At 31.7% G+C, this 23696-nt stretch overlaps 3 protein-coding genes across 5 annotated transcripts in view; 2 read left to right on the plus strand and 1 right to left on the minus strand.

Annotated features, from left to right (window-relative positions):
• Window positions 1–5: 5 nt before the first annotated feature.
• On the plus strand, window positions 6–1598 carry LOC135845670 (deoxyuridine 5'-triphosphate nucleotidohydrolase-like). 2 transcript variants are annotated; one of them, XM_065364436.1, is made up of 6 exons: window positions 6–145; window positions 228–356; window positions 558–686; window positions 778–914; window positions 1049–1194; window positions 1284–1598. In XM_065364436.1, the coding sequence occupies exons 2-6, from the start codon at window positions 268–270 to the stop codon at window positions 1338–1340; spliced, it is 558 nt and encodes a 185-aa protein (XP_065220508.1). In that variant the 5' UTR covers window positions 6–145; window positions 228–267; the 3' UTR covers window positions 1341–1598. The 2 variants fall into 2 exon arrangements, with proteins under 2 accessions (XP_065220508.1, XP_065220509.1); XM_065364437.1 differs by lacking the exon at window positions 6–145 and having other exon boundaries at window positions 320–459.
• Window positions 1599–2695: 1097 nt separating this feature from the next.
• LOC135844611 (uncharacterized) lies at window positions 2696–12995 on the plus strand. 2 transcript variants are annotated; one of them, XM_065362849.1, is made up of 2 exons: window positions 2696–2988; window positions 10987–12995. In XM_065362849.1, the coding sequence occupies exon 2, from the start codon at window positions 11146–11148 to the stop codon at window positions 12109–12111; it is 966 nt and encodes a 321-aa protein (XP_065218921.1). In that variant the 5' UTR covers window positions 2696–2988; window positions 10987–11145; the 3' UTR covers window positions 12112–12995. The 2 variants fall into 2 exon arrangements, with proteins under 2 accessions (XP_065218921.1, XP_065218922.1); XM_065362850.1 differs by having other exon boundaries at window positions 2696–2970.
• Window positions 12996–17181: 4186 nt separating this feature from the next.
• Window positions 17182–23696, minus strand: part of LOC135846032 (unc-112-related protein-like) — a 152244-nt gene continuing 145729 nt past the window's right edge. The window contains exons 5-10 of the mRNA XM_065364985.1: window positions 22258–22468; window positions 21981–22165; window positions 21661–21883; window positions 21318–21530; window positions 18633–18869; window positions 17182–18532 (exon numbers count right to left, since the gene is read on the minus strand). Coding sequence (XP_065221057.1) covers window positions 18332–18532; window positions 18633–18869; window positions 21318–21530; window positions 21661–21883; window positions 21981–22165; window positions 22258–22468 — 1270 coding nt within the window. The 3' untranslated portion in view covers window positions 17182–18331. The remainder of the gene's footprint in view (window positions 18533–18632; window positions 18870–21317; window positions 21531–21660; window positions 21884–21980; window positions 22166–22257; window positions 22469–23696) is intronic.

A 23696-nucleotide genomic window follows, 5' to 3' on the forward strand; every position in this document is an offset into this window, starting at 1 on the left:
AACTTTCAAAATTTGTTTTTCATCAGATTTCAAATTTGAAATTTGAAATTTACTTTTTCAACGCATCATCTTTGTCATCAGTCTCTTGAATGATTGCACTTTAACGTCTTTAACTCTCTCAAGTTAGATCTTGGATTTGAATCTGGTAAGACAAAAGTTGCCCTTTCGTGTACAGATAAATTTTGGTCCATGATCATCTTGATCATCCTTCGAATTTTCATTTTCAGGAAGCAGGAACCAGAAAGAAACTGGTTTTGAACCGAACAGATGATCGTCGCCAATCAGCTGTTTAGCTGTTCCATGCTGTTATCTATCTATACAATTTCGCCCGCCTTTTTGTGTAAATCGAGGACCAAGTAAAAATCTTCCCTCCGATTCCTAGATAAAAGCTATAGCTAAAGAAGTGTAAAGAAATAACGTGCATTGTATAATTCTGCTCATGCTCATGAAGTCGTTCATGTACGATAGTTTTTAGCGGTGTTTTAGTAAATTTATAGTGCTTTTTCCAACAATTCGAACGACTTTAGTGCATCAACTTCGTACATATTTTTTTATAGACAAACTCTTTGGAAAAGTTTCAGCATGGGTTCGGAAAATGAAATAACTTTGAAATTCGCTCGTCTCACCGAACACGCTTTACCGCCAGTCAAAGGATCAGACAAAGCTGCCGGATATGATCTCAGAAGGTAATTCGATTATCTATTTCTCTACCGACAGGTTAAATCGACAGATATTCATAACAAGATGATTCTTACATTTCGTACGTTATGTTCACAGTGCTTACGAATATAAGGTACCGGCTCGAGGGAAAGAACTTATTAAAACCGATCTACAAATTGAACTTCCGTCCGGCTGTTATGGCAGAGTTGCTCCTCGCTCAGGATTAGCTTGGAAAAATTTCATTGACGTTGGAGGTATGTGATCGGCCAAGCTTACGTGTTTATATGCATGCCCATGAGCAGCTATTGTTCGTTGACTTATGGAAATAATCTAAAGTACGAGTACGATAAATTAAATCCACGTTTCATCATCGAATTTTCTTCTATAGCTGGTGTAATAGACGAAGACTACCGTGGAAATGTTGGAGTCGTTTTGTTCAACCACTCAGATCAAGATTTTATAATTCAGAAAGGAGATCGAGTAGCCCAGTTGATCTGCGAAAGAATTTTCCACCCGGTGTTGAAAGAAATTCAGGTATCGTAATCGTATCGAATTACACTGTTGATTTTATTCAATTATCCTTTGAAATAATTACCTCTTATATTTTCATTTCACTGATTTAGAATTTGAGCGAAACCAATCGCGGTGAAAAAGGTTTTGGATCTAGCGGTGTGCAATAATTCAAAATATCAGAGCACGAAATATCTGGTTCCTTTTCCGATTATTTATTGATTGACATCGTCTTTGTCGTGTCATTATTCAAGATTCAAGGGATTTCCCATATCTATCGTGTATATTAGTTTAATGTTCAGTGGCATAAATACTCCAGCAATGTTCATATATAATATATATTGTATAATTTATTTATCGAGTAATATTCTGAATGATTCGTTTAACGTTTTCGTGTTTTCAGAATAAATTGTGTTTTCGTATCGTAATTATTTTATTCGATGTACGTAGATTTGTTTAATCGTTCAATTTTCAACTAAAACACATTGTGTTTGAATACAGCGTAATAATTTTGCAGCTTCATTTATACGAAAACTTCTTTTGGTAAAAATGTGTTTGAAATGAATCTTGTATGCTGTCATGTGGATGCAGAGAAACAAAAACGGCAAGTTCGTACTTGAGAAGTTTTTAAAAAATATACGTCGATTCTTTACTTGTTATTCAAACTCATTTTCAAATTTTTCCTCTTTCCCAGAAGCTGCTTTTTGGTTTTATTCTTGCAGTAATTTCGTGTTCGAAGTGTACAAAAAAATAATCTTCGATATCGCACATGATCATTAAATTCATTTAAAATTTTTTTACTCCCACCTCCTTCAGCTTTTCTTGGTTTTAAGACTGAAATAATGTCAAATTAATGCTCAGAAGGCTCAAAAATATATACTTTGATACCTCACAATCTCATAATGAATCCTGGCTTTGAGAAGTCTTTTTGAGTAATATACTTAAGGATGAACTTAAAGTCTTTTGAAACCCCCAATAGCCCAAATTTGGAGCTTTCACCTCAAAATTTCTATGCAAACAACTTCACAATATTCCAAATCTCCACCAGCTTGAAAAATAATTAAATAAAATATGAAAAAATTCATAAATCCATCCCTGCGCCTTATTCTGGGTGATTATGCAACCCACACAACAACATCGCGAAAACTATCAAATGATGAAATGAGTCTTATTGCAGCTAAAAATTCAGTATTGGATATTAGCAGGTCTTTCAACTCCTAATTTCATCGTTGATCCAACTCATCTGACATCGTTTATGGTACCTGCACTTTCTGATCATGCGAAAAATCGCCACCGCGAACTTGCCAAAAATTCCTGATTTTGCCAAAATTATCAAAAAAGGTTTCGTTTTCGTAAAAATAATTTTAAAAAATCCTCACTTTTGTCGAAATTGTCAAAAAAGGCATTGACCATTTCGGCATAAACAGAATGTTTTGGATAAATTGCAAAAAAAGGTCTTTGCCTACAATATATTGTCAAAAAATTAGAACTTGCTGGCAATCCCCCCCCCCACCTTGTCAACACCTTCGACGACACACACAACTGTACCGGTTCACGTGCTCACGTATTCGTATTGTCTTCATTAGCTATACCTTATCTAGAACTCTTGTTTCGTACATGTTTTTAGTGGAATTTTATATTTATGTGTCGTACATTCGTGTTCGTTAAAATTAAACTCGAATTGCTCTCATTTTCTAAGATAGTGGCAAAAGTTTAATTAAAGTTTGTGTCAAATTCACCATCCAGTTCGATCTGATGAAGCTATACATTTGGCGGGAGGAGTGCACGAATCTTTTCGAGGTAATTTCAATTTTCTAAGTGAGTAATTTTCAACTTGAACTTCTTATCATCTTCAATTATGTGTAATTTTCTATTATTGAATGGTTTTCTCAAATAAAACTCTTGTTACATATTTTAGTTTCGAGCTACCATTTTTTAAAAAATGAATAGTCTATTTCAAACCATTATTATTCGCCGATCACAAATAGAAAAGAAAATGTGAAATCGATTAGTTTTTCAGAATATGTAGTTTCAGAACCAAGTCGAAATTTCCCCAAATGTTATAAATTTTGTTCAAGAGTGCTTGAAAATTGTGTATACGTTGTTCAAAGTACTTATGTGTATAGTTATAATGAAACTTGAAATGTTATACAAATTTTAGTACAGTTTGTTTGATTCGTGAAAATTCTCGAAACAGTTAACATGTGAAAATATCTTCAGAAGACAGAATCAAGTATTTAAACAGAAATTTTCAATTTTTGCAGTATTTAAAAAAAAGAAAAAAATTGGTCGATTGTAACTTAACAATGTAGCTGAAAATGTTTCATTTTTTCAAAAAAAATTACTGAAAAATCTCATTTTTTTCAAAAACTAGGAGTTGCAAAAAGCTCAACTTTTTTGACGAAAATATTAAAAAATACATATCATTTTTTTGCTAATAATTTGTCAGAAACCCCTGCTTTTTGCTAAAATTATCTGTGTTTTTGCCTTTTTTTTCACAAAAATTTCCACAAAATTGTACACACGACAGTCTCACTTTTTTCTCAAATTTTTGCCAGAATAAATTTCCAAAAACCATTACGTAAAAGTTTGCCTTCTGCTACGAGTATAAATGGGCTTCAAAGTCTTATTTTTTTGGCAAAAATTATCAAAAAGTTCAACTTTTTTCAAAAACTAACCAAATTTTTTTCCAAAAAAAAAAACAAATTCTCGTTTTTTTGATAAAATTTGCAAAAAAAAACTGTAATTATTTTTTCCCAACTACCTACTGCCTAAAAATCCTTTCGTTTGCTAAAATTGTCATAGTTTGGCTTTTGATCGAAAATTGACAAAAAATTATCGCTTTTAAAAAAAAAATAAGTGCTTAAAAATAGTGGTTTTTTGCGGAAAATAACAAAAAACTTCGTTTTAAGAATTCTGCTGTTTGCTGAAATTTTCAACATTATTTATTAAAAAGTTTTGCTTTTTCAAAAAGTATTCAAAATTCTTGTTTTCTTGATAACATTTTCAAAAAAAAAAAAAAAACTTATTATTTTTTTCCAACTATACTGCCTATAAACATCCCGCTGTTTGCTAAAATTGTCAAAGTTTATTTTTTGATCGAAAATTGACAGAAAGTTCTCGCTTATTAACCAAATTATTGCCTAGAAATTATTAGACCACAATCCATACACGAAAAAGTGCTCTAGAAGTTGATTTTGCATTTTTTTTTCGGGAACCAAAAAAACAAGCTGCCAAAATGAAGGTACTATGTGCCCCATTCAGAAAAAAGCAATTTTGAAATTTTTCCTTTGCACAAAGGGGGGGGGGGGTGGACCCTCAAAAAGGTGATTTTGGGAACATGGTCGGAATTACAAAAACTCGACGGGGTTGTGTTGGGAGACTTCTCCCGATGCCAAATATGTGATTTTTTTCCGTGACACCCTGCACAACTGCATACTGTGGCACTTTGAATGCCATTTTTATGCATTTTTGGCCAATTTCGACGATAAAACGGCTCTGATGACCAGAGTATGGCCTGGAACCAACGGATTCTTGGACGTATGTTAAACGGGGATATTTGAAGCCCAACTACGCAAACACGGTGAAAAAATACTTGCACAACGCGATTTTATGTGCACTAATAGGCTTGTTACCACTCCCCCACCACTAGTATTCAATAATGCATTGTCTATTCGATAATATCGATGCGACCCATCAAAGTGATATAAAATTTCGCGCTGAACTCAAAAATCGTAATCATTTTTAATTCTGAACCCCCCCCCCCCCCCCACGGAATGGACTTTTGCCTCCCAAACTGAATATAACGATGATATTAAACAAGTTTTGCACATTACACGTCGATACTGAGGATTTATGTGTACGCAATCAGAATAATTCTCATATTCGTTGCTGGGAATATTTTCGCTTCAAAATTTTTCATTCAATCTGCACCCCCTCCCCTCCCCTTTCAAGACTATGTTTGAACATGTATTTGAAAACTTGAACATGACCTATCAAAATGGTATGAAATTTCGCACTGAGCTCGAAAATTGCAATCATTTTTCATTTGCACCCCCTCGGTGGAGTTTTGCCCCCCTCCCTCCATAAATCTAACTATGAAATTGAACACTTTGCACATTACGTGTCAAGATATGTGGATTTATGTAACAATATTATGACGCTTGTAATAAAAAATATATATATACTTGAGGAAAAAATTACAAAAAAAAATATGAAAATCGGAACAAAAATGAAAGATGAAAAAATTAGATTAAATGAAAAAAAAAACCCAGAAAAATCAGAAGAAAGAGAAAAAATACAAATGAATAAAACGAGTGAAATGGGAAAAACAGAAAAATAAGGAAGGGAAAAAATACGAGTACAAACAGATAAGAAAATTTGAACAAAAAATGAAAGATGAAAAAAATATATAAATGAAAAGAAATCAGATGAAATAAGAAAAAAAGAAAAACAAGAAAAATGGAACAACAATGAAAGATACAAAAAAATGTAGGTAAATGAAAAAAATAAAATGAAATGAGTAAAAACAGAAAAATGAGAAAAATAAGAAAAAAAACACAAAAAAAAACTGGAAAACAATGGAAGTATTGGAAGATACAAAAAGTACAAACGAAAAAAGGAGATCGAATGAAAAAAAAACCAGAAAAATAAGAACGAGAAAAAAATACAACGAAATAAGAAAATTGGAACAAAAATGAAAGATGAAAAAAATATAAATAAAAATAAATCAGATGAAATAAGAATAAAAGAAAAATGAGAAAAATAATACATACAAACAAGAAAAATGAAACAACAATGACAGATACAAAAAATGTAAATGAAAAAAGCGATATGAAATGAAAAAAAAAACAGAAAAATAAGAATGAGAAAAAAATACAAAAAAACAAGAAAATTGGAACAAAAATGAAAGATGAAAAAAATATAAATGAAAAGAAATCAGATGAAATAAGAATAGAAGGAAAAACGAGAAAAAAATACTAACAGATTTTCGAGATCAGCGCTAAATTTTATATCATTTTGATGGTTCACGTCAAGTTTTCAAACCCGTGTTATATCAGTAACTTGAGAAAAAGGTAGGCGGAAGGAGATGGGATGAGAAATTTTGAAACAGAAACATGCCCAGATAATGAATGTGAGAATCGTTTGAATTACCTACACATAAATCCACATATATTGACACGTAATGTGCAAAGTGTTCAATTTCATAGTTAGATTTATGGAGGGAGGGGGGCAAAACTCCACCGAGGGGGTGCAAATGAAAAATGATTGCAATTTTCGAGCTCAGTGCGAAATTTCATACCATTTTGATAGGTCATGTTCAAGTTTTCAAATACATGTTCAAACATAGTCTTGAAAGGGGAGGGGAGGGGGTGCAGATTGAATGAAAAATTTTGAAGCGAAAATATTCCCAGCAACGAATATGAGAATTATTCTGATTGCGTACACATAAATCCTCAGTATCGACGTGTAATGTGCAAAACTTGTTTAATATCATCGTTATATTCAGTTTGGGAGGCAAAAGTCCATTCCGTGGGGGGGGGGGGGGGTTCAGAATTAAAAATGATTACGATTTTTGAGTTCAGCGCGAAATTTTATATCACTTTGATGGGTCGCATCGATATTATCGAATAGACAATGCATTATTGAATACTAGGGGTGGGGGAGTGGTAACAAGCCTATTAGTGCACATAAAATCGCGTTGTGCAAGTATTTTTTCACCGTGTTTGCGTAGTTGGGCTTCAAATATCCCCGTTTAACACACGTCCAAGAATCCGTTGGTTCCAGGCCATACTCTGGTCATCAGAGCCGTTTTATCGTCGAAATTGGCCAAAAATGCATAAAAATCGCATTCAAAGTGCCACAGAATGCAGTTGTGCAGGGTGTCACGGAAAAAAATCACATATTTGGCATCGGGAGAAGTCCCCCAACACAACCCCGTCGAGTTTTTGTGGTTCCGACCATGTTCCCAAAATCACCTTTTTGAGGGTCCACCCCCCCCCCCTTTGTGCAGAGGAAAAATTTCAAAATTGCTTTTTTCTGAATGGGGCACATAGTACCTTCATTTTGGCAGCGCGTTTTTTTGGTTCCCGAAAAAAAAAATGCAAAATCAACTTCTAGAGCACTTTTTCGTGTATGGATTGTGGTCTGTATGGTTTTTTTTTGGGAAAAATTGCAAATAGTCTCATTTTGAAAATTCTGCTTTTTGATAAAATTTCTACCAAAGTTTAGTTTTGGCCAAAAATTGTCAAAAATTTTCGCTTTTTCAAAACTGTACCAGCATTTAATTTTTTAACGCAAGTATTGTCTAGAAATTGTTTTCATGCCAAAAATTCCAGAAAGGGTCACTTTTCTCCAAAAGTTATTCAAAAGTCTCTTTTTTTGGGGAAAATTGCAAAAAATGGTAAGTTTTTGCCATTGTTGCGAAAATATCCTGTTTGTTTTTTGCTGAAGTAGACAAACTCTCGCTTTTTGCCAAAATTATATGATATTGTCCCTTTTTCAAAAATTAACAAAAATTCACGCTTTATAACAAAATAATTGCAATTTTGTTAGCAAAAAATTTGCGAAAAATTGTCCCGAGTCACTTTTTTTCTCAAATGGGTACCGTATCCAATTTGTTGACACAATCAAGTCTTGCTTTTTGCCAAAAATAATCAAAACTCTATACCTACTTATTTTCCAAAAATTATCTAAAATTCTCGTTTTCCTGATAAAATTTGCAAAAAAGTATAATAATTTTTTCCCCACAACTGCCCAAAAATCCTACTGTTTGTTATAAGTTGTGAATGCTCGCTTTTTGACAAAATGATTGCTTAAAAACTTTGTTTTTTTGCGGAAAATTGCAAAAAGCCTCTTAGTCCGGCATATGACAATAGGAGTAATTGCACCCCCCCCCCCGCCGATCCTCCGGGACAACTTTTTTCTTAAAGGGGACATCCTAACGAACATTTTAAAGCAAACTTGCCAAAAAAAAAGTTGGCCTTACTTACAAAATGGCGGACATTTTGATTCACAGGTCAGCCGAAATCGCAGATTTTGCGTTTTAACATAGGACTTGCACGAACTTTTTCAAACTTTACAAAGGTAGATTGTAAGATCATGCAAAAATTTATCACCTGTCAAAATTTCAAGTGCTAAAGTGCGTTTTTCGATTTTTGGTGAATTTTTGAAAATCGAATTTAGGCCAAAAATGGGGGAAAAAATCAAAATTTCACCAAATTGACCAAGAAAGCTGAAATTTTGGATATACCCTATTTTCGACATGCTAAATCGATTGGAAACGGTTTCAACCCGTTTTGAGCAGTTCTGGAGCCTCCAGCAGATTTTTGAAACTCGAAATTTCCACAAAATTCCATCAAATTGGAGTTGTAAAGCTGAAATTTATTCTAAAAACTAATTTCAATACGCTACGAAGGACTGCAGGTAAATTTCAAGTCGTTTTGGATCCTCCAGCGACTTTTTGAAAATTCCTGAAGCCTCCATCAGATTTTCGAAACTTTAAATTTTCACAAAATTTCATCAAATGGAGATGGAAAGCTGAAATTTACTCTACATTCCAATTTTAACACACTCTGAAAACGACTTCTGGTGGATTTCAAGTCATTTTAAAGCCTCCAACAACTTTTTTGAAAATTACTGGAGCCGCCAGTAGATTTTTGAAACTTGAAATTTCCCCAAAATTTTATCAAACCAAGATAGAAAGTCGAAATTCATTCTGCAAACTACTTTCAATACGCTACGACGTTGACTAATGGTGAATTTCAAGTCGTTTTGGAGCGTCCAGCAACTTTTTGAAAGGTTGTATGACGTTTTTTTGGAAAATTGAAATTTCCCAAAAGTAGCTGGAAGCTTCAAAACCATTTGAAACCACCATGTAGTCTGCGAAGTAAATTTCAGCTTGCCAACTCCATTTGATAAATTAATGTTGGGGAAATTTCAAGTTTCAAAAATCTGCTGGAGGCTCCAGTAATTTTCAAAAAAAGTCTCTGGAGGCCCTAAAATTACTTGAACCCACCTGAAGTCGTCTTCAGAGGGTGTTAAAAATGGAGTGTAGAGTAAATTTCAGCTTTCCATCTCCATTTGATGAAATTTTGTGAAAATTTAAAGTTTCGAAAATCTGATGGAGGCTTCAGGAATTTTCAAAAAGTCGCTGGAGGATCCAAAACGACTTGAAATTTACCTGCAGTCCTTCGTAGCGTATTGAAATTAGTTTTTAGAATATTGGACTATTTTTCTAAAAATTGATTTCTTTTTCAAAACTAGAATAGATTATTACAATTCTAAATGAAATAGGTAAGTAAGTAATTTTTTTTTTTTTACAAATGGGTAATATTAAAATATTTTTCAAAAAAAAAAAACAAAAAAGACAAGCTTCCTATCTTTAAAAACTACAAAAAGGTATAATTTAAAAAATTCAATATCTTCTGAAAACTACAGCATGTTTTTTAAAAAACAAGAGTAGTTACAAACAGAAAGTAGCTCATTCTTTCAAAAAAATGCAATTATACTAATTACACATTACCAAAAAATTTCAAAAATCTACTGGAGGCTCCAGCAATTTTTAAAAAAATAGCTGGAGGCTCTAAAATGACTTGAACCCACCTAAAGTGGTCTTCAGAGGGTGCTAAAATTGAAGAAGTGTAGAGTAAATTTCAGCTTTCCATCTCCATTTGATGAAATTTTGTGAAAATTCAAAGTTTCAAAAATCTGCTGGAGGCTTCAGGAATTTTCAAAAAGTCGCTGGAGGATCCAAAACGACTTGAAATTTACCTGCAGTACTTCGTAGCGTATTGAAATTAGTTTTTAGAATAAATTTCAGCTTTACAACTCCAATTTGATGGAATTTTGTGGAAATTTCGAGATTCAAAAATCTGCTGGAGGCTCCAGAACTGCTCAAAACGGGTTGAAACCGTTTCCAATCGATTTGGCATGTTGAAAATAGGGTATATCCAAAATTTCAGCTTTCTTGGTCAATTTGGTGAAATTTTGATTTTTTCCACCATTTGTGGTCTAAATTCGATTTTCAAAAATTCACCAAAAATCGAAAAACGCACTTTAGCACTTGAAATTTTGACAGGTGATAAATTTTTGCATGATCTTACGATCTACCTTTGTAAAGTTTGAAAAAGTTCGTGCAAGTCCTATGTTAAAACGCAAAATCTGCGATTTCGGCTGACCTGTGAATCAAAATGTCCGCCATTTTGTAAGTAAGGCCAACTTTTTTTTTGGCAAGTTTGCTTTAAAATGTTCGTTAGGATGTCTCCTTTAAGAAAAAAGTTGTCCCGGAGGATCGGCGGGGGGGGGTGCAATTACTCCTATTGTCATATGCCGGACTATCTCTTTTTTTCAAAAATTGAAATGGCTCGTTTTTTTGCCGAAAAATTTTAAGAAGTCTTTTTTCCTCCTAAAATTCTTAAAGTCTCACGTTCGCTTTTTTAGCAAAAAAAAAAAAAAAAAAAATACTGCATAGGCTATTGGTTCTAATTCTTGAAATTTGATGAAAACCAACATTATAAACTGAGATGTTATGGTTTTTTTTTGGTATTTTTTTTTCACGTTGAACTGGTTACTGAACCCATTTTTCTAGAGGATGGATTATTTTAAGTACAAAGCCTGTGATTTGTGATTCGATCGCGGATGGAAACATTAACTGCTTATTATGAATCGAAAAAAAAATATACGGTCAATTGAAGTATTATTTATATGCGTGTTGCTAGTGGAATTCAAAATAGTACCTACTTAGTTAAGAATACTCGTATTCTCTGTTCAGAGTTCATTTTTCGGTACCTACTAATTCGATCGTTTCGATTGTAGGTTTTTGGAAGAACTACATAAAAATGGCTGGAATCACCTCGGACGTGTATGATATTTTTCAACCAACTCCAGTACCGTTGAAAGAACTATCAGCGATCGCCGTTAGCCTCCAAGTATGGCGCTTCAAAGTGAAAGAATATCGTAACAATAGCAAATTGAATGTGTTCTACCCATCGAGTGAACGTATCGTACTTATCTAAAACCATGCTGCCTGATTTACCATCCACAATTTTTCCCACGATCGATAAATATGTGACAAGATTCGGGCTTTCGATGAAAAGTTGGCTGAAACAGCATCATAATAGAATATTCTATCATTATTACGAGAACCAGAACTCAGTTTTGAAATTATTCGATGATTTCGTATGCGATTACACCGGCGCTATTGATTATCTGAGAACAGCCCGACGCATGATGTGTTGTGATCGACTTGATCGGTATCAAAAGTTTGCAATTGCTTGTACGTATTTCTTCGAATACCATATCAGAGGACTTTGGCCGTTGGTATCTGTAAATATGATCCCTTGTTTGGATAAAATTGATTTTTATAAAAGCCCGCAATGGTACTACTGGATTTATTGTCTCCAAAACGAATTGGATGAGATACCATGTACTGAACTCGATATCGAAGAGGTTGAGTTAATGTTGAATGAATTCATGCCTCACAATAGACCATCGATAGAGTATTTTTGGAATCGTTTACCGTCAGAGAATCGAATGCAAACAGCTGTCCATATTTTCAAGACAGATGCGCCATCTTTTTTTCGGTTCATTTTACAAAAATTCGACGATCAACAGCTCGACGAATTTGTTAATGAAAACGATTGTCACGAGCTGGTCATTGGTTTATTTAAAGATGGTCTGTACGATGAAGAGTGGATTCTGTCAATGTGGATGTACGTTCAAAGAGTAATGAACGTAGATACGTTTATTGAGGTGGTGGAAGGAATGTTACAAAGCGAGGCTAGGGAGCCTCTTGTGGATGAAGTGGATTTCAATGATTGTAACGATAAACGTCCCAAACCCAAGAGTTGGGGTGATTTGTGTCGTGAAATTTGGACAATACCACCTATAGTAAAAGGCCTGAGCGCTGAATCGTTATCACCTTCTGACGTCACACCTTAAGGGGACTCGATTGTGTTTACCATTTGAATTTTAACGTATGATTAAATGGCGAATTCGTGAAATTGAGTAAAACTTTCGTTGAAAAAGTTATTAAAATGATAAATAATTAATTAAATTCGTTCTAAAATGTGGTACAGTGATGAAATATTGTTGTTTTCAATCATTGGTGGTGTTGGTTTACTTTCTTTTTGTACAAAAACGAATTTTTCGCAATCTGTTGTGTTGTGTGATTTGAACATGTAGATATCAAGTGAATTGAAAAATGAAAACTAATGTGTGTATGTGCTTGTGTTTTACTCTTTACTGGAATAATGTCATAGTGAAATGAATAGACCTGAACCATAAAATCTACAATGCGTTTTAAATCTGCATATTATTGAGTACAACAATCCAATCCAACTACAAAGTGAAAGTACAATGGATAATCTAATCAAGAAACCATTAACGGCATTAACCATCAACATCTCAAAACTGAAACCAATAATTAGCTGAAAGTGTTCTAGTCATTAATTTATCACTCAAGTTGGTTATCATCAATCACATTGCTGCTGAAGAAACTGTGTGGTTTTCCGTTTTTTACCTGTGTAGTTGAAATGGAAATGGAATACATCGGAATAGAGTGTTGATATCATTCAATTTTTGTGGGATTTTGATGAATTAAGGATTATTTGACAAATATTTCATTCGATTTCACCAGTGAGTTGTATAATATCCTTCAGAAGGTATAATTTTGTCAAGTTTATGCATTATTTTCATCTTTAATGTTGAAAAACAATGTTGTTTAACCTCGTTTTTTTATTTTTGTTTTCATTTAAATCATTCGTAGGTGATCTTAAATTCATTATGCATGTGAATAAAATATGAAAAATAAAATTTTCACCGGATTTAATTCGTTGGAGTGCATTTTTCTTTCATTTCTATAGTGTATTACCATATGTTAGATATGTAAGTATTCCCCTTTAGTGATGACGTCACAAAACAGCGCTCAGGCCTTTTACTATAGGTGGTATTGATTTGGAACGGCGCTCCTGAGGAGTGGAAACGTGAGGCAGTTGTGAACATTACATCTAATACGTCATTGTACCATGACATACATGGTAAGGATGTTATTCCACCTTATACGAAAAATTTTCAGCTATTGCCAACTTTTCTTTCGTGTGCCACTTCTGAAGAAAAAGGACGATTTTGGAATAATTGCTGGGCTGATCTGAGTCTACACGTCAATTGCGAAGATTTGTCAAAAATAACGAACCTGTGCTTTGAAAACCAAGACGTAATTAATAAAATCAAGCAAAACACTGTGGCCAATGGCGATAATATCCGTTACTATTGTAATGAAATGCTGGAGGGAGCGGATTTCGATGGAATAAATAATTACGCGAGTTTTCTATTCTACGAACAGCAGCCAGCGAAATATTTCAAGCAACGATTACTACAGGAAGTTTTTCTTGAAAGAGATCATGTTGAATTTAGTGCTTGGATTGTCCGTAAAGGAAAACGATTTGTTGAATTCGTCGACGATGCTTATGCCGACGATATTGATCGATCGACGGAATTTAAAATCCAATTCATGTCGTCGCCTAAAATACAAAAGATTTTATCTTATTTTGCGTGTATCGTTGCTCCAGAGCAATATATCGAGTTCATGGATTCGTTTGGTAGTGTTGCGCGATTATTAATCGATTAATCGAAATGGACGATTAATCGGCAAAAATAATCGATGATAATCGATTATCCGATTATTTGAAAAATCGTCAGATTAATCGATTATTTCAGAAATAATCGATTAATCGGATTTTTCTTATTTTTACGAGTTTTTCTGCAAAATTTTACAATGATTCTCGATACTTTGGCACTTGTAAAAAAAAGTATATTGAAAAAAACGTAAAAATTGATTCATACTATGTATTTTGAGGTTAAATTTTATGTTTTTCTAGAATACTTTGAAAAAATTCAAACTTTTTTCATGATTTTCTCACAATTGACAATTTACAACACCTTTTTTTCATAAGTTCCCATGGAAATTCATCATTTTTAAGAGACCAGACATTTCCTTCATAAATTTCCAGAAACTTTTCGTGGAAAATTTTCCTTTATCTCTACTCTGCGCTACTTAAAAAATTAATCGATTAATCGATTAATAATCGATTATTTTTGTAAATTTTTGTCGATTAATCGATTGGAAAAATAATCGTAATCGAAATCATCGATTTTCAAAATAATCGATTATTCCCAACACTATCGTTTGGTTTGCCAGAAGAAACTCTACTGCCGATTAAAACACGTATAATTGAGCTCTATAAAGTAGCAGGTGGAGTCGTTGATAAATCTTGGGAGTCAATTTTACATACCTTGGACTTGGAGTTTGATTCATCGTGAAATATGCATTTGTTTGAGCCAAGTGATGGGTGAAAAATGTCTCTTTTTGGAAATGTTGGCAATTTTTCGTTGATTTAGAATTTGAGCGAAACCAACCGCGGCGAAAAAGGTTTTGGATCCAGCGGTGTGCAATAATTCAAAATATCAGAGCACGAAATATCTGGTTCCTTTTCCGATTATTTATTGATTGACATCGTCTTCGTCCAGTCATTATTCAAGATTCGAGGGATTTCCCATATCTATCGTGTGTATTAGTGTAATGTTCAGTGGCATAAATACTCCAGCGATGTTCATATATTTTGTATAATTTATTTATCGAATAATGTTCTGAATGATTCGTTTAACGTTTTCGTGTTTTCAGAATAAACTGTGTTTTCGTATCGTAATTATTTTATTCGATCTACGTAGATTTTCGTAATCGTTCAATTTTCAACTAAAACACTTCGTGTTTGAATAGATTTTTAATACAGCGTAATAATTTTGCAGCTTCATTTATACAAAAACTTATTTCGGTAAAAATGTGTTAAAAATGAATCCTGTTAGCTGTCATGTGAAATGCAGAGAAACAAAAACGACAAGTTCGTACTTGGAAAGTTGAAAAACAATATACTTCCATTCCTTGCATGTTATTTAAACTCATTTTCAAATTTTTCTTCTTTCTCAGAAGCTTCTTTTTGGTTTGATTGATCCTTGCAGTAATTTCAAATTCGTGTTCGAAGTGTACAAAAAAATAATCTTCGATATCGCACATGATCATTTGATTCATTTTTAATTTTTTTTACTCCTTCCTCCTTCAACTCTTCATGGTTTTAATGCTGAACTGTCAAATTCGTGCTCAGGAGGCTCTGAAGTACAGGGTGCCCAAAAGTGAGTTAACGCCATCAAAAATCACATATAATTCAAGAACTAAGCCTCCTAAAGAAAAACTAATGACATTGATCTGATAGGAAATGTCATCCTCTACAATTTTCTTCATGGGTAATTTTTCTCTAGGATGCACTGTTCGTCGAGAAAATCAACTTTTATGTCAAAAAACGCAAATTTAAAAAAAATGAAAAAAATTGGAGAAAAAATTTAAAATTAATTCAGCTGTTAATTTGAGCTATTTTTAACATGATTCCCATAATTTGATGAAATATATGTAAATGCTCTTTTCAAAAAAAACACGTCAATTTTTTTTTTTACAAAAACGCCAGACCCTTTGAGGGGGTGCTACTAAAATCAAATTTTGTAAAAATGAAAAAAAAAAATCGAGTGATATGTCAAAATGTAGGTTTTTTGGGCCGAGAAACACGAATCTGAGGTCCTTTTTCCCCTCAAACCTCTTGGGGAGGTGTTACCGAAATCAAATTTTGTAAAAATAAAAAAAAAATACCAAAAAACCTGGATTTTGATACACTACTCAAATTTTTGTGATTTTTTCAACATTTTATTTCAGTAGCACCGCCCAATAGAGACTGAGTGAAAAAAGGACCTCAGATTCGTGTTTCTCGACCCAAAAAACCTACATTTTGACGTATCACTCAATTTTTTTTTTATTTTTACAAAATTTGATTTTGGTAGCATCTCCCCAAGAAGTTTGAGGGAAAAAAGGAGCTCAGATTCGTGTTTCTCGACCCAAAAAACCTACATTTTGACATATCACTCGATTTTTTTTTTATTTTTACAAAATTTGATTTTGGTAGCACCCCCTCAAGGGGTCTGGCGTTTTTGTAAAAAAAAAAAAATTTGACGTGTTTTTTTTTTGAAAAGATCATTAATATTTCATCAAATTATGGGAGTCACGTTAAAAATAGCTGAAATTAACAGCTGAATTAATTTTAAATTTTTTTCCCCAATTTTTTTTTCATTTTTTTTTAAATTCACGTTTTCTGACATAAAAGTTGATTTTCCCGGCGAATGGTGCATCCTAGAGAAAAATGACATTGAAGAAAATTGTAGAGGATAAAATTTCCTATCAGATCAATGTCATTATTTTTTCTGTAGGAGGCTTAGTTCTTGAATTATACTCGTATGTGACTTTTGATGGCATAAACTGACTTTTGGGCACCCCTGTATTTTGATACCTCACAATGATTCTTCGTTGATGAACTCCGAGTCTTTTGAAACCCCCAATTGCCCAAATTTGGAGCTTTCATCTCAAAATTTCTACGCAAACAATTTCACAATTATTCCAATTTCCACCTGTTTGAAAAATAATTAAATAAAATACGGAAAAATTCATAAATCTGTTCCTGCGCCTTATTTTGGGTGATCATGCAACCCATACAACATTGCGAAAACGATCAAATGAGTCTTATTGCAGCTAAAAATTCAGTTATGTTGTTAGGAGAATATAGGATATTAGCAGGTCTCTCAACTCTCAATTTCATCGTTGATCCGGTTCGCCTTGGTACTTTTGGGTATGCAACTCATTTGACATCGTTAAATTTCAGAAAACCTTCAATTTGGCACGAAATAGCGGCCGTGTCGCCAGGAGAATAGAAGATATTAGCAGGTCTCGTAACTCCTAATACTGTGGCGGTCAACGTAGTTTGTTAATGTTCCAAGAGATAGCGCCACGCATCTGAGTTGAAATTAAAATTCGAACGATTGAATTTAAAATGTGAAAAATTTGTTTCAGCGTTGAATTTTTTTGAATAAAATATAGAAGAAATATAAAACGCTATCGGTAAAACAACAGAAAACGACTTATTTTGAATCATTTATTAAAATACATATTAAAAACACGAATGTCCGAATAAATTACGAATATTATTCTTCTATTATTGTTGTGTAGGTAAATTAGAAAAGAACAATAACAGATATAAAATTGAAATGATTGAAATAATTTTCAAACCTAATCGAAAAATGAAAAAATCTCGAAACAGACAATAATAATTTCAAATTGCAACTACATAATTAAATCGCTGTAGGTAATATTTGAAAAAATAATTTTAATAATTACGAGTTCGTAGTGACACAATAATAGCAACAGGTATCTACTAATGTGATATTTAATAATTTTTAATTGGTTAATTAATTAAACAAACGCAACAAAAATTTCGTTATTAGAAAAAGAGAAGAAAATTAATGCGAAAAAAAGAAAAAGAAAGAAAACATCTCCAAAAAAAAACAATAGGTTACACAATTTTCGATTTTTTTTTCCTTTAACATCTACAATCACAAAAACACCACACTATATAATTCACATCTACTCGTCATAGTGCCATGAATATGATATGGCGAAAAAAAAAACGATTTTTCAACATTTAAAAAGAATACGTTTGAAATTTACAAATGATATGTACAATATTTACAATGTACATAAACACACACAAAAAAAGAAGAAAAAACAAGAAAAATTAAAATTAAAGAAAAAAAAATGGTAAGTTTCAATGTTAAATAGTAAAAATTACATTGAAGGCGAATAACACTATAGCTTAATTAAGTTGTTCCAGAGACTGAAAAAAAATGCATTTTGGTGGACAATTTTTTAAGCTCGTAAAGATAAAAAGATTAAGTAATACTGATTTTAAATATTCAAACAATGCTTCGTTCGTACGATTCGAGGTGGTTATTACTTATTTCTTAATGCTTTCAGTGTAAACCAGTTACATATGAAATGAGTAAATACACATTTAAAACAACATTTTGGTAAATAACACGATATAAATAAAACATATAAAAAAAATACACGAATATATAAGTACAATCCGATAAATTTTTCAAAAAATTTATACCCTCCAGGGGATATTTTATCGGTTACACAAACACAACATTTAACAATGGTTAAAATTCAACAACTAAAAAAAATTATTCTATTTTTAACGAGTCGATTCCATGAAAAAAACAGACTCTTTTACACCCAACCGCCGGTTAATTTGTGGAAAAGCTCTTCGTTCAGTGATTGATTGGCTTCTTTCGATCTCATTGATAAAAATATATAACCACCGATGAATTCGTGGACGACTTTACAATCCGCTGATTGACAAGCGAATACTAATTTATCTTTGTCGAATTCGATCATCATGTGTTTTATTTCCCAGTTGATTCGCCATTCCTGGATTGAAATGAAAAAGGAAAAAAATGTAGTTGAAAACGATGTACTAGAAAAATTATTCGAGTAATTTTATAAGCGAATGTAATGATAAATTACGTACCTTTACGGTGTTATACATCCATGTTTTTACGTGATCTCCGCTGGTAAGATCCATTCGCATGATTCTATTCGAAGCGATGCCTAATAATTCATCTTTTTTACTACCTAATAATCTAACGATGAATAATGACACACTAAAATCTGGTAACGATTGCCATGCTTTGATATAATTCATTTTAGCTTCTGCCAACGTTAAATTTTTCACATTGGCGTGGGCTTCCAAGATTCTCTGTATCGCCTACGAAACATACGAAAAACGTGAATATGAATTAAATTTGCATTCAAATTGAAAATAATAATAAAAAAACATAACATTTGTGAAAAAATGAGGGGGAAGGAGGGAAATTAGCGATTTATGTTCTGACACTTTTTTTTTCATCGAAACAAACCATCATCATAAATATTAAAATTCAAAAATTGTAAAATATTTTTAAAATTTTATAAAAAGAAAAAAGCGAAGGACTAATTTTTATTCATTTTATTTATTAAAAAAGAACACAATTATCTGTGATATAGAACGGTTTTTATTTTGAAATGTCTAATTATCCTTACTCCACCCCCCCCCCATTTCGTCTTCTTTTCTAGCTAAACATAAAATTTTAAAAGCAATTTTCAATTGAAAAAAAAAAAAATGAAATGAAACAATAAGTTGAAAAAAGGCAGACTTTTTATAAGGAAAAAAATAAAATTAAATAAAAAATGGCAAATTAAAGAATTTTAAATCATTTTTCAAGCCTTTGATTTTTTTGAGTTACTTTCTGCATAAAAAGTTTATCACTATTCAATTATAGTAAAAAAAAAGACTGATACAAAAAATTCAACACAAAATTTCTAAAAAATTTAGTGCTTTACAAGATGAAAATGAAAAATTACAAAATTAAAAAATTACATATTTTTATAGGCAGTTTTTAAAAAACTTGATCGATTGCGATTAATTTATTCATTTTTTTGTTTTTTTTACGTAAAATGTCTGAATTTTCCAAATTCTGGGTTCCTTTTTCTTTTTCAATCAAAAATTAATTTTAAAATTTTACTTTTTAGAAAGAAAAGGAAACGAAATAGAGGGTAATAAAGTGAAGTAAAAAATAAGGCACTTCAAAATAAAAATCCTCCTAATACACCTAAAATATTGTTTTGGTAAAAAAAAATTCACTTAGTCCTTTAACCTTTTTTTAAGAGTCTTTAAAATTCAAAAAAATATCTCACAAGTATTTTAGCCTAAAAAATGGTTTTTAAAATACAGCTCACGAAACGAAAATTAATCTAAAAAATCAAAAATTTTCATACTCGATTTGAATTTTGATTTTTTTAAAAAGAAGTTTTCCAACATGTCAAGTGAAAATTGACTTTTCAGCAGCTTAAATTTTGTTCAAAAAAATTTTACTTGCGATTTTATTCTTCAAAATAAGGTTTTAAAAATTAATAATTTGTTTCAAAATTAATTTTGTTATTTTTTTAAAAACCATACGATTGTGATTCATCACTGGATCATGCTTTTACTAGAAAATGACTTCCAAAAATGATAATCAGTTGATGATTTTCAATACATTTTTTTCTGAAGTTTTTCAATGTGGAAAAAAAATTAAAACAGAAATTGGTACACAAAATGAATAAATGAATGAAATTTTAGAGTTTGTTTTCAATTGGATTTTTAGAATTTTAATTTTCTGAGGGCTTTTTATTTTTAGAATATCTTTTCAATCTTTTCAAATTTCACGCCCAGTATAAAAAAATGTCAAAAAAAAAAAAAAAATTTGAATGTCTGACTTTCTTTTTGAAATGTGTTTCAAAGAATATTTTATCGATGTACTAAAAATAATTTTTTTCGAAATCGTTTCTCTACGTTTACAAAATATTTTTAATAATAAAATTGAGGTTTAGGTGATTTTTATTGCAAAATGGATCAATTTTTCATTTTCAAATTCCATATTTAATTAGAATATTTATCCCATTAAAATTTTACTTGACGTTGACATTCGTTTCAAATGATTTTTTTGGTCCCTAAAGAATAAATTTTTGAATTTGAATTGAAGTAAATTTTTCTGCTTTTTTTTAAAAATATGATTGACTTTTTTTTAATTTTTAAAAAATTTACCATCACATTTCTTTCTTTAGAATTTTTTCAACTTTCTCAATTCTCACATAAGTTTTTCAATTTTTTCATTTTTTAAAAATGATTTTATAAATTCAAGTTTATTTTTCTTTGTTTGAATAAATTTAAATAGGAAAAAAATTTGAAAATGGAATTAATGAGTTTTTGGAGTTGTTTAGTTTTACATTTTTTTTCTTGATTTTTTAAAACTAGTGTTTTTCTCAATTTTTGCTGGGAAAATATCAAGTGAGAATTTTCCCAAAATTGTACGTTTTTTTTTTAACACTTGGCCAACAGAAAAAGTCATCAAATTTTCAAATGTTGAAAATTTACAATCGTGGATTTTTTAGAATTATTCAAAAATGTTATATCATTTAGTTCTTTTCATAATTTTTTATGCGAATTCATCTCGTATTTTTATAAAAAAATCTTTCTCACTGACATATTACGAGTATAAAAAATGTCTCCAAAAATTCTAAATCTACAGTGTCACTGTCACCCTCTTATCTTTCCCTATGCCAAAGCCCCCCTCCCCTCCGCATAATAAACCACATAATAGACATTTTAAAAACAACAACAACAGCAACAACCAACCTTGTTTTTCAATTTTTTAGCGTATCTAGACGACATATAATCATCTGGTTGAATATCTAAAGACGACGGTGAAATGGCCGGCTGTAAAGCTGGTTTCTGCATTTCTAAAAAGCTAAGAATCGATTTAACTTCCGATTCGTAAGTGTTGTCAAAAAGTGTACGTCCTTTGGCCGCTAGTTTGCAAGCTGCCATCCATTTTGCATATTGTTCCTCCTGAGCAGAAAAATGACAGAATTTTAATTTGAAAAAAAAAAACAAAAATAAAAACAAAAAAACACACAATTCAGTGTAAAAAATAAAAATGTCTGTACAGTTATTTTGATCAGAATAAAAATAAACATACCGAATCGCAACGAATCCACATTTCGGACATTCCTTCGGCACTAGGCACTTCTAATTTGATACCGTATTTCTTTTGGGATAAATTCAAGTCAGGAGTAACTTCGCAATCGCGTAAATTGATCACTTGAACTAAAGAACCGCCTGGGCTTTTGTATAACTGTAATTGTAAATCCGTACAAACGAACCAGAATGTTTTGTACGCTTTAAGGGTGAATTTTTTTGGTCTGAAAAATAGATAGGTAAGCAAAGTTCAGTAAGTATTTTCATATAAATATTGCAGAATATTAACGTAAAACAATCAACAATGAGGTAAGTAAGTACTTTAAAAATCGTAGATAATCCGATAATTCTGGTACACGTTGGATATCGTTATAAGATGTAATATGCGATCCTTCTAATGTGACTTGTAAATCTGTCAATGCAGCGTCGATATCATCTTCGACTCCGTTCATACTCGAAGTATCATTGATTGGTTGAGGTATACTAGCTTGTAAATTAATTTGTACCTGAAACACGAATAGAAAATTAGATAATCATGTAGGATTATTTTTTATGCAGGCCTGGACAATGTGCATTAGTTGAATTTCGCATAACTTACTTGTAAAGCAGCGAACATAAGAGCTTCTTCTTCTGTATAGTCTAATTCTTCATTCAACAACATCCATTTCGCTTGTTCATAGATCATATTTATTCTCACAGCGTCGGTTTTTGGATTTAAATCATAAAATGAGTAAAATTTATATCGTAGTCGTAGCGTATCATATTCCCTGATACCTTGTTCCATTATTGATAGTGAAGAATCTAACCATCTGCAAATTTAAAAAAAAAACATCGGATTAGAAATTGATAAAATTTCTCATGGATTCAAATTCAAGTATCTAACACGTATATTTTAATATTCTCAAGTCCTATAAGTACCAAAGAAACCGAGTAATCTGTTTCAAAAAATTTCAAGTAAGTAGGTATTAAATAATTAAACAATCAGATTCAAGACTTTTTTCCACGAAATTCACAAGAGAACTTCCTCTAAAATCAAGACTAGTTGGTTTTCAAAAAAAATATACAAAAACAAATTAAGACAGCTCAAGTTATATAAGGATAAGGCGCCGGTATAATATCAACAAAAATATTATAACCGAGAAAATCCTAAAAATACATCTCAATCGAGAATAGGTACAGTACAACCTATCGCACCTAAATTAGTCGTAATTCATTCTTGTAACACATAAAAAATCCGTGTGCTGACTTCATTTCTCCCCTAATTCCCTAATAATGTTCTTATAGCATATCATGATTAATACGAGTGATAATTCAACAACATCGTTTACCACTATAACCATAACATTTACATTTTTAACTCGAAAGATTTAGACATACATAAAGCAAACACGATAAGGATAAGGTACCGAAATATACTCTGCATTAAGAGAGCAGTATAAGAAAGTTGAATAATTATCCTACATTATTGTCGTTGGTACGCGTTCTCGTATTATAAAGAGTTGAGAGTACTCGTATACATTTATAATCCTATCATAAGATTCGGATATTATACAGGGAGTCTCAATGGACACTGAACGTCTGCAATAGCTCAGATTTTGAATGAGTATGATCAGATAAACAGCAGCCATGGTCCAACCACTGTATTTTCTAAAATCTAAAAAAAAACCACTCTCAAGTTTTTTTTACCTCACCGCCACTTCTCGACATAATTTTCGGATACAAAGTTAGTAACCCAGGGCTTGAACTCCTTTTTCCAAACAAAAAAAAAAATAACCAAAAAAGATACAAAACGTGAACAAGACATTTCACTTATTGCAGAAAAAAAATTACAACTAAATATCTAAAAAAAAAAATAATAATAATAACAAAACAGAAATCATTCCAATTAAAATTCAATAATTTATTATCAATGAAACTCGATTAAAACGTTGCCAATTTCAGCAAAAGCAGGACTTTTTGAGAATTACTGGCAAAAAAATGATAGTTGATTTTTTAAAAAAATCAAATTTTTGTTGGAAAAGTGAGATTGTTTCGGAA

This window comes from Planococcus citri, chromosome 4 (assembly GCF_950023065.1).
Source record: "Planococcus citri chromosome 4, ihPlaCitr1.1, whole genome shotgun sequence".
In the NCBI taxonomy this organism is placed as follows: Eukaryota; Metazoa; Arthropoda; class Insecta; order Hemiptera; family Pseudococcidae; genus Planococcus; species Planococcus citri.